At 37.7% G+C, this 15,417-nt stretch overlaps 1 protein-coding gene across 1 annotated transcript in view; it reads left to right on the forward strand.

The window, feature by feature from the left end:
• The window catches only part of AOX1 (aldehyde oxidase 1), a 41,422-nt gene that overhangs the window by 19,750 nt on the left and 6,255 nt on the right, over nt 1-15,417 (forward strand). Inside the window, exons 17-29 of the mRNA XM_010072980.1 lie at nt 899-1,068; nt 2,386-2,512; nt 3,046-3,168; nt 4,337-4,433; nt 5,359-5,483; nt 6,938-7,071; nt 7,914-8,001; nt 9,024-9,110; nt 11,321-11,512; nt 11,815-12,042; nt 13,109-13,204; nt 13,903-14,031; nt 14,524-14,598. Coding sequence (XP_010071282.1) covers nt 899-1,068; nt 2,386-2,512; nt 3,046-3,168; nt 4,337-4,433; nt 5,359-5,483; nt 6,938-7,071; nt 7,914-8,001; nt 9,024-9,110; nt 11,321-11,512; nt 11,815-12,042; nt 13,109-13,204; nt 13,903-14,031; nt 14,524-14,598 — 1,671 coding nt within the window. The remainder of the gene's footprint in view (nt 1-898; nt 1,069-2,385; nt 2,513-3,045; nt 3,169-4,336; nt 4,434-5,358; nt 5,484-6,937; nt 7,072-7,913; nt 8,002-9,023; nt 9,111-11,320; nt 11,513-11,814; nt 12,043-13,108; nt 13,205-13,902; nt 14,032-14,523; nt 14,599-15,417) is intronic.

A 15,417-nucleotide genomic window follows, 5' to 3' on the forward strand; every position in this document is an offset into this window, starting at 1 on the left:
AATTGGAATGATAAATACCTGGTCATTCTGTTAGTGGAAAAGTTGAGATGGTTTGGCTGGGACAGCCATTTGAGGAACTTCAGGAAGTCAAATGAAAAACGTCTGTTCTTGGCCTTGGGCTAACAGCAGACAGTGTTTCAGACAGTGCAGGAGATGGAAATGTGTAGATGGAACACTTGTGTGCTGGAAGCTGTAGAAGAAAAAAGGTTTTGGATGTGAGCAATTAACTAGTTCTAAATGTAGCAAAGGAAAAAGTTAGCCTGAACACTGACCCAGAAACTGGAAAAATATTCTGGAAGTTGGCTACAATTAGTTCATGTGGCACAATTAACTGGCAACACTGAATTAACTTTCAGGAAAGAGTTAGCAAAATAGGGTTAAGGCACTAAATTTATACACAGGTGCAAGGAAATAAAATTGGGAAGGAAATATTTAAACAACATTTTTTTATTGATTTACGTTGATCAGTTGCAAACTTTCAGCAAAGAAGACAAATCCTAAGAGTCACTGCAAATAGTTCAAAATACAACACCAGACACTGGTGAAATACAGGGCAGACTCTTGTGAGAGTAATTCAGAAATTATCACAGCTTCATGACGCCAATCTGTAAGGGAGGAAACTGTCCTTCTGAAAAATAAGTGCTGTTTGTATCACTTTGATGTAAATGTTTAAGGAAAAAAATCCAGGTATACAAGAAGGCTCCTTAAGAGAAGAAATTGAAGAAATGCCTAGGAGGAGCAGTCAGGTCCTGCATCCACATCTGGTTTCGATATTGAACCAGAAGATGATAATATGGACACTTGTTCCTTCATCTGATTTTCTAGCTACTATAAGATGAATATGACTATTCTTTCTTAACTGTTTGGTAGTGGGGGTTGTGTATTTTTGACTGTACAGGATGTAGAGCCGAGTCAGCCTCCCCAGGATCCTGTGGGGCGGCCCGTTATGCACCAGTCTGGAATTAAGCATGCCACTGGTGAAGCAGTTTACATTGATGATCTTCCTTCTGTGGATGGGGAGCTCTTCCTGGCTGTCGTCACCAGTTCCAGAGCTCACGCTAAGATTGTGTAAGTGTTCAAAGAGTATCTAAAGAGAGTGTTATTATGAATTGCTGTCTGAGATTTTTAGAGCAGAGTAATGAGTTATGTGTATACAGAACAGCATGCCTGGTACCCACACTGGCTCAGGTGCTGGAAGCAATATTGTCGCTATAGTAGAAGGCTGTGCTCGGATTTAAGTGTTCCACCCCATATTACTGTACTTATAAGGTTGAACTAACCTAGAGCTAGCCTAGGTACCTCCACAAAGCGCTGACCCTGTGCAGTGCAAGCAGTCACCAAAACTAAGCTTTACCGTCATAGCTTTGAAATCTCAACTCTATTATGAAAAAAGAAAATTGTTCAAAATGTAGGAAATAGTGTTGCAACAGTGCAGCAACAAGGTAGCAAAGCTCATATGAGGCCTGTAGGAGAAGAAGATGGGAAGAGAATTTTATTTTGAAAGAAAACTGTTCACTTTTTTTAATGTACTGACAGAATACACCTCTTCTAGCAGTTTGTTCAACATTCAGGCACCAGATGGCACATATCTAAGTTGTCTGCCCAGCATTCAGGCACCAAGACGCGTATCCTGGTGGTCTGGTCATGATTAATTGTGATGACAGAGAGGATTGGGACTTTCAATGATAGAGTCCTTGTCATATTCCTGGATTATTCTTAGGTTGGTGATAGTATGCTGGGGTTGGATGTGCTCTTTTTGATACCATCAAGGAGTTGACATCACCCCCATCTCTGAGTCAGCAGGATTTATTCACTGTCCTTTTGTCCTCTGATCTGTGTTGTCCAGAGAAGATGCCTGTAGACGTGCTGGGATCTTGATGGCCTGCTAAACCAGGTGCTATCAAAGCATGCCATTGGTGTAGACCTTCTGCCATTCTTTCTGATCCTTCTACTCCCATACGTTCCCATTCATTCTCCATTTATACTGGTCTTGCCATTTCTGTTATAATTGTCTACATGAACTCTCTGTTTGTAGATGATTATTTGTATCAGTTTGATACTTGTGTAGGCTGTGAGGTCTTAGAAAGTTGGAATTGTGACATCATAATTGTGCAGTGACTTTTATTAAATCAATACAGTTCAGGCAGTCTAATGGGGCAATGATTTCCCTGTTGCATCTGGAGTATTTCCTAGAAACTAAGCAGGTTAGTAGAATTTTATATCTACACTTCTTTGCATGACAGAGATAGAAGGAAAAGACATATCTGAACTTGTGAGCAGATCCTGGCAGTACAAGAAACATACCTCTGTATTGTGTTCCCTTCCTCTGTGCAGCACTTTGTAAAAGTAATGAATTAGACTTCTCTCTTCCCATATCCCTACCAGATCTATAGATACCTCAGAGGCTCTAAAAGTGCCGGGTGTGTTCGATATCATAACAGCTCACGATGTACCAGCTACAAATGAGTTTTACTACTCTGATGATCCGGAAATTATATTTGCAAGAAACAAGGTATAACTAGAATATTTTTTTAACTCATTTTCATAATTTTTACTGTTATTCTTCAGATTTTTATAATGAAATTTTACTTGCTGACTCTTGAATTTCTGTATTGTGTGTATTCCAGGGAATCATGTTAGGCATATAACAAGGTAAATTCTTACAATTTTTTCACACTCCCTTTTCAACTTCAAAATAGCTGATATGCCTTATATTTTGCCTAGAGAAAAATGTATAAATCAGAATAATACAGATTGAACCTCACAAAACCATCCGAGTTGTTGGAAGAGTATATTTCATTAAAAGTTAGGCTCCCAAATAATTTGTCCATTTTTGAATACTGTACTATCTTTGATTCCCCAGTTATACTGGTTCTTCTAATAATTTGTTAGCTTCATGGATGATCTAAAAATTATAAAGATCCTAAGTCAAAACAAAATTCTAAAAAGGAAACATGAATGGTGGTTACATGAAAGAAGAATATCAGCATCACATGTGGCAATAATTTTAATCCCCTGTTCTATTAAGTGATGTATATTTTACAGGTGACTTGTGTGGGTCAGATTGTCTGTGCTGTGGTTGCGGATTCAGATGTTCATGCCAAACAGGCAGCTGCAAAAGTGAAGATAGAGTATGAAGTGCTGGAACCAGTGATCTTAACAATTGAGGTACTAATAATTTCTTTTCTCTTGCTTTTTTATTGTTTTACCTGTATAATTAACAGAAGAAGCAGTTCACACTCTTCACTTGCTTTTAAAACACAATTTTCTAGGGAAACAAGGTGAATATGAACATCCAATTAACCAGTCTGTCAATCTCCCTATAAATAATTTTTCAAGTTTTTGGATGCTTTTGACTGCTTGTGATAGACAGGCAACAGTCTCAGTGGTATTAAGGTCCCACTGATTTCGTAATATTAAACATAAAAGAGTTCTTCTTTTGTACTTTTAATGTTCCCAGTGAGGAAAAGGCAATGAGCATGCAGGCTGTTTATAATTTTTTTGGTAGCCACCAGCTGGTCCATCAGCATGTGTATATTGGCAGAACGCTCATCTCTTGGTTATCTGTTGCATTTTGTATCTGTTGTCAGACTAGCAAGCCAACAAAGTTAGACTGGAGACGTAGGAAGTGCTGGGGGAATGTGAGGGAAAAGATGTTAGGGCTATAGAACATTTGAGAAATGTGATGTGGTAGTCAGGGGAAATGGATATATGCTGGCTTAATGAGATGTGTGGAAGTAAGGAACAAAGGACATATCTGCAGCGAACTAGCATTAATTCTGGTAGTCACTTTAGAGCTTGTTACCATAATGCTTGTGGGGTGTAACAGAACAGTCTTTCTAGTATAAAAATAGAAGTAGTCTCTTTTTAAAGACTGACAAATTTTACTAATGTTTCATTACAGTTGAAGCTCCAATGAAGTCTTAGTAGAAATAAATCATACTTAAAAAATAGATTCCACTTTTAGTTAGTCCTTGTGATTTCTTCCCCTCTTAATGGCATCATTCTTTGGATGATGTGGTTGTATTCTTATTCTGTGCTCCCTTGGGCACTTGCTAGATGTATGAGAGGGAAGAACAGGTTGAAAAACTGAATGCATTTCTATGAGAAACTGCTATCATAGATTAACACAAGATACATCAGGAATGAATTGCTGGAACGGAATATGCAAACTCATCAACAATGACAGTAAAGTGATGAAATACAATTGTTCATTGACTTTGGTAGCTGGTGGTTCGAATCTCTGAAGAGAACGGTATTTCTCCTGAGAGTAAATGCCACAACAAGAACCTTTAAAATATTTTAAAAAACTATTTCTCTTTTTTCTCCACTGCAGGAAGCTATAAAGCAGAACTCATTCTTTGAGCCAAAAAGAAAATTAGAACAAGGAAACGTTGATCAGGCATTTGAAACTGTTGATGATATAATTGAAGGTAAACTGCAAAATACATTTAGTGAGAAGTTGTTTTCAGTATTTGGGTTTGTGTGTCTGTTCTTAAAGTCCCAGTTCTACCTTTTTTCCATATAGCCATTAGGCCTGAGAAAGCTCTTGTCACCTGCCAAGTGTGATTAAACCTAGTGGTCTTGTGGTCCTGCTGTTACATTCAAGCTTTCTGCATCCTCTGTCCTTGAAGCAGAATCACTGAATAATTAGACTGGAAGGAAGTCATCTAGTCCAACCTCCTGCTTAAAGCAGGTCCAGTTAGAGCAGGTTACTAGGGGCCATATCCAGTCAAATTTTGAACATCTCCAAAGACAGAGATTCCACAGCCTCTATAGGCACCTCTTCCAATGCTTGACCATTTTCATGGTGATTTTTTTCTCTTATATTGAGTTGGAATTTCCTGTGTTTGTTGCCTCATACCCTCCTACTGTCAATCTCTGAGAACAGTCTGGCTCACTCTTCTCTACACCCTTCCATTAGGCAGTTGTAGACAGCAGTAAGATCTCCCTTAACCCTTTTCTTCTTATGGATGAAGAAATCCAATTTTCTCAGCCTCTTCTCATACATCCTGTTGTCCAGCCCCTTGACCATCTTGGTGGCCTTCTTCTTGACCTGGTTCACTAAGTCCATATGTTGTTTCATTTATCCATGTTTATTTTATATTGTCACCACCTGTAGGCAATATTGTTCCACTATTAATTGAGTTCTGTTGATGCTACTGGAACAAGACCAATTTAACCCTTCAAGGAGTTTCATCTGTGTTTTTATTTTAGATGTTGCTCCTTCATACAAGAAGCATCAGAAGATTTGACACTGAGTACCATAATTTACATGATGATGGACAGTTAGTTCTTTCCTGGGTGATTTCTTCTGTCCTTTTCCCTCAGTAAAATGTGTTTTTCTCTTTGGATTAGGAGAGATTTGGATTGGGGGACAGGAACACTTTTACATGGAGACTCAGAGTGTCCTTGCTGTTCCAAAAGGAGAGGACAAAGAAATGGATGTGTATGTGTCAGCACAGCATCCAGCAATTATTCAGGTAATACAGAGAATTCTCAGAGAAAGTGTTTGAACTTGTGACAATAGAGCTTTTAAAGTTTTGTTTACAAATCCATCTTAACAGTTTAGAAGCCATAGCAACACGAAATTGCACATTTGGATTATCCAACAACAGCAGCTTTTTAGTACTCCTGTATTCTGATAAACACTGACCATTACCCTGTGAGGATAAGGAGGAAGTAAAAGTCTTTAAAAAGTAATTTCCTTCTGAACAAAGTGCTTCATGCCCCCCTATTGTAGGCAAGAAAAACTCCCTGTGGAGTGCTGAGGCTCTTCCATCCCCATTAGCTTTCCATTGAGGTGAGGAGCAATCAGCACCCTGCAGAGTCAGAGTCTCCTGGCGGTTTCATAAACTCCCATAGCTGTAGGTGAGACTGCTGCTCCATGCCCAAATAATAATCATAGAATGGTTTCAGTTTGAAGGAACCTTTAAAGATAACCTAATACACCCCCCCTGCCATGGACAGAGTTATCTTTAACTAGATCAAGTTTCTCAAAGCCTGTCCAACCCTGACCTTGAACACTTACAATGATGTGGCATCCACAACTTCTCTTGGAAACCTGTTCTATGCCTCACCACCTGCATTGTAAAAGATTTCTTCCTTATGTCCAACCTAAACCTACGCTCTTTTAGTTTAAAACCGTTTCCCCTCATCCTGTCAGTATAGGCCTTGATAAAAAGGTCTTCCTCTGTTTCTTATAAGCCCCTTATATATTGAAAGGCCACATTGAAGACTCCCTGGAGCCTTCTCTTTTCCGGGCTGAACAGCTCCAACTCTTTCAGCCTTTCTTTATAGGAGAGGCGTTCCAGCCCTCTGATCGTTTTCATGATGGTAAATGGTAAAGCAAACCCTGACATAGCATATGGTCTGCATAGCAATAACTATGGTGCATTAAACTGATAGTATTTCAGACTCAACACTGGCATTTTGTGTTCAAAGTCCAATTCATCTCCTTTTGTTATTTCCATTATTATTCTATTGTCAATAGCCAAGAAGCATGAAGAGCTTTGTGTTTGAGAAAATTATTTTGAAACAAGAAAATTCCTGACACTAGCAAGAATTAAAATCAATTTATTAACTTAGTAATAAAAATAATAAAAAATAAAAATTCAAATTCCTTTTTCTTATACCTGAAGCTTCTTACTGGCTAGATAATGATATCCAAAAGTATTATTCTTCACTTCTGTCCATAGCCCTTTCACAGTCTAGATGGTAGAGATTTTCAATGTGAACACTGCTGAATGTTCTTGCTTTTTTTCTTTTCTTGCTTTTTAACCTAGGGTAAAGGAAAAATTATTTTCATCCGATTTAAAAAAAAAAAAACAACCCTAGAAACATCTTTGGAACCCTTTTCTAGAAAAAGTTTTTATTTCAGAACCTAATTTTTAGGCTTACCTTGAGTTAGCATAAAAGATTAAAACTGCTTTTACAGGAGATGATAGCTGCAAGTTTAGGTGTTCCAGCCAACAGGATCATGTGCCATGTTAAACGAGTTGGTGGAGCTTTTGGTGGTAAACTCCTGAAAGCTGGCTTACTGGCATCAGTTGCTGCAGTGGCAGCAAACAAGTAAGTGCGGTATGTGTGTATTGGGATATGAAGAGAAAATTGAGTGAACAAGTTTTGCATTTTGGCTAAAATGCTTTCTCCTTTCCCAAAGCTGATAGCCAAAAAGTTATAAAATCCTGACTGTTCACATTTTAATAAGACTGTTCAGTGCATTTCTTTGTTAAACTACTTATGTTAAGCAGCTCTAGCCTCAACTAAATTAATGGGATTTGAAGAAACTGGTATTAGTATAAGCTGGAAATATTCTTGAAATGATTGAGCATTTCAAAAGGACCAGTCCCTAACTACTGAGGCTTTGTGTGTACATTCAAAACATTATTTTAACCATCCAGATGTGAACTTCACTGGCACAGCAGGATGCAGAAGGAAGAGCTTGTGTATGGAACTGCTTTTAAGAACAAGTAGCTCCTAAGAACAAGTAGTCCTTAAAAGTTCAGTCCCCAACATCTTTCAGTGAAAATGAGCTTAAATCTATTAGGCATTATGTTTTTGCTAATACTACTTGAATTAATTAACACATAAAGCTCCATCCCTCACCCTCCAAATTTGGCAGGACAATATTGGCAATTAGCTATCAGGGGACTGTAACCTATTTTATAAGCGTAAGTTATCTCATTGGCTTTCAAGAGATGAAATGAAAATTATGACATGATTGTAAATGCAAAAAAAAAAAAAAAGAACACTGGACATAGCTTTAAGCATATATTTAAGCCTATTAAAGTTAAGTTTAATCTACATGCATGCTTATATGCATGGCTAGATCTGGATATATGATTAATAGCAATCTTGTTAATAATATCTCTCATTTTGACTGAAATTTTACTTTTCTTTCGTTGATTTAGAACCAGCAGAGCGGTCCGTCTTATTCTGAGCCGAGGGGATGATATGTTAATCACTGGCGGCCGGCATCCTTTTATTGGTAAATATAAAGTGAGTGCCACAAGAATTCAGTGAAAAAAATATCTGCGCGTATTCTGTGAATGAGTTTTTCAGTGTTACTGGTTAATATTTGTCCTATTAATGAAAATTAGTATAATCAATCCAATTTTAAAACAAAACTACTAGCCAGGAAACCAAGAGATAAAGTTGCTGTACAGCTCTTTCTCTGATTCTGCTTCTATCTCTGCAGGGTTTTGTTTTGGTTTTTTTCTAGTCCATTCATTTCCCTTTCCTTTTATAGCTCTTTTTGTCTTTCTTTCTGGGAACAGGAAGCCAAACTCACAATTCTTCTGCAGATGTTTATTTTAAACCGTCCACGTGGTTAGGTTCACACAAAGGAGCAGCTAGTTGCTCGTAGAAACGGTGTCATACAGGAAAACTCACCCTGTGGAGGAAATTAGTCTCTTCCCTGCTCTTTCACTGTCATCAGTCATAACTTTATTAGGACAATTTCTGCCTTCTTTTCCATCTCTACTACATAGTTAAAGTAAGAGAGGTTTTATAAGGTGCTTCCCTAAAGCTGTAGCTCGTGTTGATTCTCATGTTGAGAATTCACGAACTATTAGTGGCAACAGGTGAAAAAAAGAGATGTGAGATAAAGATAACATTTCTTCATTAAGAAAAAACATATGTCATTCTCCATCTGCCAGACACTATTATTACAGTCAGGGTGGGACTTAACTTTGTCTACAGTGAACATTCCTTAATGACACACTTATCAGCCTTCTCAGGCAATACACAGGAAGCCACTGAGTGTCCCTGCTTACTACAGGCTGATGTTTCTTGTTATATGCTGTGCCTATACAGAACACAGATGTCAGGTGGGAAAGCCAATATTTTAGGAGAATACTGTCTTTCTCTTTTGCCATTCTATAGTTTCAGTGAATGCTGCCCAGAAATGAATAGTGCAGTATGACCCTAACTGTGTGGGTTACATTCATTTTCAAAATATACAAGCACTGAAGAAATGAATGAATGCCAAAATCTAAGTAGGTTATTGTTGATCCTTCTAGGTTGGCTTCATGAATGATGGTAGGATCAGAGCTGTGGATGCCACATATTACATTAATGGAGGATGCACCCCTGATGAATCTGTCCTGGTAAGGGTTTTATAAGCTGACAAATCTTACAACATGGGGGAATCATTAGCTGGAAATTATGAAGGCCAAATTCCCTTGCACATGTATTGTTAATCATACAGCCTTTTGATGTATGGACTGTGGGTTGTTGGAAAATCTACACCTAGTAGTTTAACCTCTCCTTATTCAGTTCAGTGAAGCACTATATTACTTTTTGATATTTTCCTATGCATTCACTTTATTAATGGTTTCTCAGGCTTGACCCATTATAAACATGTCAACTAACAACGTATTCCTTTGAAAGTAGATAGTACCTGCATTTGTGCCTGCCTAAAGCTTTGTCTGCAGGGCTGGGAAGACCTTTCTTAGCCTTCAGAAAATTTGTGATCATAGTTGCCCTGTTACCATCTCTATGCATTTCTGTACTGGGTCTGCATTTATTGTGCTGTATACCTCAGTTCCTCACTTATAGATCTGCAAAGTATAAAATGTTGCTTGCTTTAGTATCAGGCACTAGCTATTTGTGCTTGCATAGGCCATTCTAGCTGAAATGTTTGCTGAGGTTACTACCCCTCATGTGCTTGTCATTGCCCCACCTATATGTATTTTCTGCACCCTGAAGTCTGTCAGTGTAACTGCCTATGTTATTGCTGCCTAACCCGGTTCTGAAAAATAACCTAGGTTAGAAAAAAAATCCGTGATTAAAAGCACATACATAATGTACGTAAAGAACCATCTTAAGCTGAAGTTCTGCAATGACACAGTGAAGCTGGTGGACCTAGAATTGAAGGCAGTGATAACCAACTGAATAACCTTTCCACCCAATGCAGCTGCAGCTGGAAGAGCACACGTAATGACAGCCTAACTCTCTAACTCACTCCCTAATTAATTAGATCAATAACCAGTGGTCTAGATATGTGATTCCATTTGATTCTTAGTATAGCAATAATAATTCAACACTTTTAAAAGAAGAAGTAGGCTTATTGGAAATAAAATTATAAGCTTTACCAAGCTTAGACTCCAGGTTTTTTTTTCTGGGCCAGTGTGACTTATCTGTGTGTTCCCAAGACAGTATGTTGGGATTTATTCTTTCTTTAGAGATGACCTTATTTGATGGGAGCCTAGCCCTAGAGAGTGCCAAGATGCTTGATGTTCATTGTAATAAAGACTGCTCTTCCAGCACAGGAGTTGGATACCAGTAATATATGCTTAACTTAGTTATTGTTCAGTCAACAATTAATATGTTTTAATTCTCGTGATTGCATCACGGTTAGAACAGACGTTTCTGGGAAGAAACTGTGGTATAGTTACAAGTTGTATTGTAACAGTATATTGTATTCACTCTGATTTATCAATAAGACTGATCACCTTAATGCAAATACTTTCTCTGAAGTCCATAACATTTGTGGTCATAATAAAAAAAAAAAATCAAAATATGACTACTTTTTTCATTCCGCAAAAAACATTTCAACATTTTCCTAAGTGAAAAAAGTAGCATTACATGACCTTTGTTTTGAAGCTTACTGTTTAAGTCTCAGTGGGAACAGTAGAAATACAGGCTTAAATTTGCCATTCTGAGAAATCTGCTTAACATTGGAGAGAGTCAGCGTCCTTTTCATGAGGCATCAAAACATTTTTAAACTTATTTAATTTGATAATGACTACTAGAGTCTAACTTGAGGTATCTAATATGGGATTTTCCTTTTTATGTGTTTTTGTGTTTGTCATGTGAAATCTCTAAAAGACAAATGTAAGAACCAGAACACAGTGTAGACTGCATTATGTATGCTTTCTGCTACATAGAATTTCCATAGAATGTGATAATTCAGAATGCTTTCATTGGTTCCTTTCACAGCTCCTATTGCTTTAAATCTAATCCGTCTATTTTCAGTTCTGTGTGGCTTTTGATATTGAAGTAGGAGCAAAATCAATTGTAAAATGAAGCATCTGTTACATCCTTAACTACTGACCAGCACTCAACTACTAGTAACATCAGCTGTGTTCTGTGAATAACAAAAAAGAACTGAAAACTAATATGCTGCATGGTAAATGTATGAATAAAGTCAATGTGTGCATACGAGTATTCTTAATACCAGTGACTGACAGAAACCAAATTTTAAAGCTAATTGTCTCAAGGTAAGGTCTTTACATGAGATGAGGAAGATTTAAATGTGAATTTGAAGGAAGCACTGTTCTGACATTTAACTATATTTGTTTGTCCCCTACCTCAGGTAGCAGAAGTATCCTTATTAAAAATGGACAATGCATACAAGATTCCCAACTTGAGATGCTGGGCTTATGCCTGCAAAACAAACTTGCCATCAAACACAGCGTTCCGGGGGTTTGGCTTTCCTCAGTCAGCATTGGTGACAGAAACTTGGATAACAGGAGTTGCAGATAAAACTGGTTTATCACCAGAAAAGGTGACAAAATGAAGGCATCTTCTCTCTTGAAATGAAGTCTATGCAGTTGGAAAGTTAAAGCCCTTTAGATTAGCTCAACTTCTTGAGCAAATATTTTCTAAGTCAAACATAATTTGTGCTAAAATTCATATTTTTTTAAAATCGATGTTTGGTTGTGGAATGAATAGCATGCTTTTACAAACTGAACCAAACTGTTAATTCTTAAAAAAACCATACGGTAATCTTCTTGTCTACTAGTCCCCCCAAATGGTCAGTCTGCCTTTAACAGGATTGTGTGATAGCTGTTAATTTTATTATTTCAGATTAGGGAAATAAATATGTATAAGGAGAATGAGCAGACACACTTCAAACAAAAGCTTGATCCACAAAACTTAATACGGTGTTGGAATGAATGTATGGAGAAATCTGCATACTACAGTAGGAAAACAGCTGTCCATGAATTTAACAAACAAAATTACTGGAAGAAAAGAGGGATTGCCATTGTACCAATGAAGTTTCCATTTGGACTAGGCACACGTTATCTTTCTCAGGTAAGTTTCTTTAAAGAATAAGGGAGCTAAGCTTTTTATCCGTAGACTATTACAGTTACTCTACCTTAGGATACAAATGTGTCATCTTTCAACTTCTGGAAAACTATCATCCTCCTAATAGTTGTTCCCTGAAGGCTACATTAGCTTCTAGCTCTCTTCAAGCGGAGATCAAAGTTGTTTGGTTTTCAGGACCCAGGCAGCTTGGACCCTGCCAACTTAAAGGCGAGTCCCACCTCTTGTAATGTGGTATTGGTATAGATAAGTTGAACATTTTTATGAAAAGTTTTTGAGGACTGATGGCAAAGTATTCATTGGATAAGTTATCCATTCTAGAAATAGCTCTGAGCTTAGTCTTTCTGACCACAGGTATACTATTAGATGCTGTTCTTAAAGACTTAACCCTTTTATGTCATCAAAGACTAAGTTTAAGGGAGAAAAGAAGGACAGTAGTGTTTTTGGTCCTTGTGTTTTGTTTAATGTAGGTGTCCAGTGCTTCTGGAATAGACAGCATTTTATCAATTGAAAATTAATTGACTGGCTTGTATCATCAAACTGGCTGTCTCTGTTCAAGACTAAAGTCACAGGGCCTTTGTAGTCTGCAGTACTACTTCCAACTGAGTCCAGGAGGAAGATCTCATTCAGAACCTTTCTGCTGTGTCTAATGCTGACAGCCTGCCCAACCTATGCTTTTGAAAAACCTGTGTCCAAAGGCTTTCAAACATCAATGAGAGAGAAGATGGAACTTGCAGCAATTTACATGTACAGCCACTAGTAAGGGAGGTCCTCCAGCTTCTTCTGGAACCATTGGGATACTGTGGCCAGGTGTAGATTTATTTCTAGGATCTAGCAACAGAAAAAGCAGACCTCCAAGGATTTGAATTTTTTTCTTTTGAAGTTCATTATAGAGGAAAAACAGGAACTAGTGTCCCAAATTTTGCCTTCTATTCAAAAGCATTAAACAGATAAATTGAAATACACTTCAAAACTGTGTCTCTTTTGATCAGTTCATCACCATATACAACACATTTCTTACTAGTCTAATCTTGATTTTGTTTTTCTTTTTTAGGCTGCTGCTCTGGTTCATATTTATACTGATGGGTCTGTGCTTCTGACACATGGTGGAATTGAAATGGGGCAGGGTATTCATACAAAAATGATGCAGGTAACAAATGATGCAAACGTTACCTTGTGCTTTATCTGCAATGCAAACAGTGTGAAGGTTTTCTTCTTGGTTAGTTAGTGTACCAGTAGGACAGTTTCTTTACCAGCATAGCCACTGCTTCTTTGCACTGATGGAGTTAGAAAGCAAAGATACCTTCTTTAAGAGTCATAGAGACAGCAGTAAGAAAAAACAGATTGTTTTTTATTCTTCCAATGGTATGTGAAGAGGCTTATTAGAAATAAGATTTCTTGGGGTTGATTCCATAAAACGCATGGTAAAAAAAGACAGTCAGTATTCGGATTAGTATACAGTCCAGATGATATTACTATAATCATATTTGTTTAATGGATAATTGAGACAGAGATCTGTAAAAATATTTATCAAGTCAATGAAAGCTTGGGATCTGGGCCTGTATAATTTGCCCTAAGTCATGCAGGATACAAGCAGCAAAATCAGGAACCAAGTGTTGGGCCCCAGAGTCTCAATCCGGAGTTTGAGTAGAGCTAAAACATTGCCCTTCTTTTCTGTTTCTTTGTACTGACAAACTGGGCAGAATTATTTCAGATGAAAGCTGTAAAAGGACTTGCTGCAACTTTGTCTTTCTCGGTATCACTGCCTTCTAGCAAGTACTGGGGAACTGTTGGAGTGCTTAGAATGTTCCTAAAACAGAGAAGAATATGTTGTTCTTCCTGAAACAGGTTGCTAGTCGGGAATTGAACATCCCCATGTCATGTATTCACTTCTGTGAAACGAGCACAACAACTGTTCCCAATGCATGTGCCTCAGCAGGATCAGCAGGGACAGATGTCAATGGCATGGCTGTGAAGGTAAAAAGTAGTATTTAGCTTAATGAAACACCATATCCCTCATGGTATTTAATGCCTGCAAAACTTGAAGCATTAGCGATCCCATAGAAATCAAGTTTGAGATTACCAGTAATACCACTGGAGACTGCCAAGAAGAAACACGACTTGTTGACAGTTTCTTAGTAATGGTGCTCATGAGTTTTCTGAATATGATCTGAGCTTTTCCCAAGAGGCTTATGTTTGACAAAATCCTAGTTTCTTCTAACAAACTAATTAGTCCCATACAAATCTCGTACCTTGTTCCTGTTCTAAATCTGCTGATTCATGCAGATTTCAGCCCTTGTAACTTAACCCTTTATAAGGTTTGTGTCTATGCGGTTAAAATGACGCTTCCTATCAAACCAAGATGGCAGTAAAGCATACACTAGTTAAGTACTAACTAGAATATACCTTGAGTAGTGCCAAACATATCTGTGTTAATTTTGTGTTATATTCTCCTGACATCTCATCCAGGATGCTTGCCAAAAGCTTCTGAAACGCCTGCAGCCTATCATCAACAAGAACCTGAAAGGGACCTGGAATGATTGGGTAAGATGTGAATCCTATTAAATGTGTTTGTGTGCTTGCAGAAACTGTGATATATGTGTTGTAGCCTATCAGTCTGTTCAGCCTAATAAGCCTAAATTTAAAAACTTTAGAAACAGATTATTCCACACAAAGGTGGACTGTAGGGGCTTTGTTTAGACATGTGGGAAACAATCCCCTGATCATATCTAGTTAGAAAGGAGGGGAAGCTATCCGTGAAGTCACATTTGGAGGCACAAAAGTTTTTAATATACAAAAAATACCAGCTTGTGCAATAACATGACCCTCAGACAAGCTGTTGCCAAAAGATAGTCAGGATATATGTGTACAGTGTCAGTTTTCCTACATGGCTCTTCTTTATTTTTACCAAATCAATAGAGAAGCCTTCTGAACTTCTTCCTTCTGTCTCTTTCCCATATGCAGTATATTACAGAACTGCAAAAAAGGTATCAGGAATCCTTGCTCCTATTGCTCTAATATGTAATTAGTTATAATGTTAGTTACATTTGCAGTAGAGCAGTACAGAAGTAATGCTAAAGCTGTTTATAGAAATGGCCCCTGTCTTGTGCCCACTTGAAACTGGATTAGAATTTTAGGGCTACAAACTGAATTTTCTTAACTAGAAGCTTTCTGCTATAATATCAACTATTTTTATGAAGATATGGCTGAGAATCTAGTCCTATGTATTGAGATCATAGAATCATTAAGGTTGGAAAAGACCTCAAGGATCAGCAAGTCCAACTCAACACCACCTAACTCACTAAACCATGTCCCTAAGCACCACATCTACACGTTTCTTGAACACCTCCAGGGATGGTGACT

Source organism: Pterocles gutturalis, unplaced genomic scaffold, assembly GCF_000699245.1.
Source record: "Pterocles gutturalis isolate BGI_N339 unplaced genomic scaffold, ASM69924v1 scaffold46872, whole genome shotgun sequence".
Taxonomy (NCBI): domain Eukaryota; kingdom Metazoa; phylum Chordata; class Aves; order Pterocliformes; family Pteroclidae; genus Pterocles; species Pterocles gutturalis.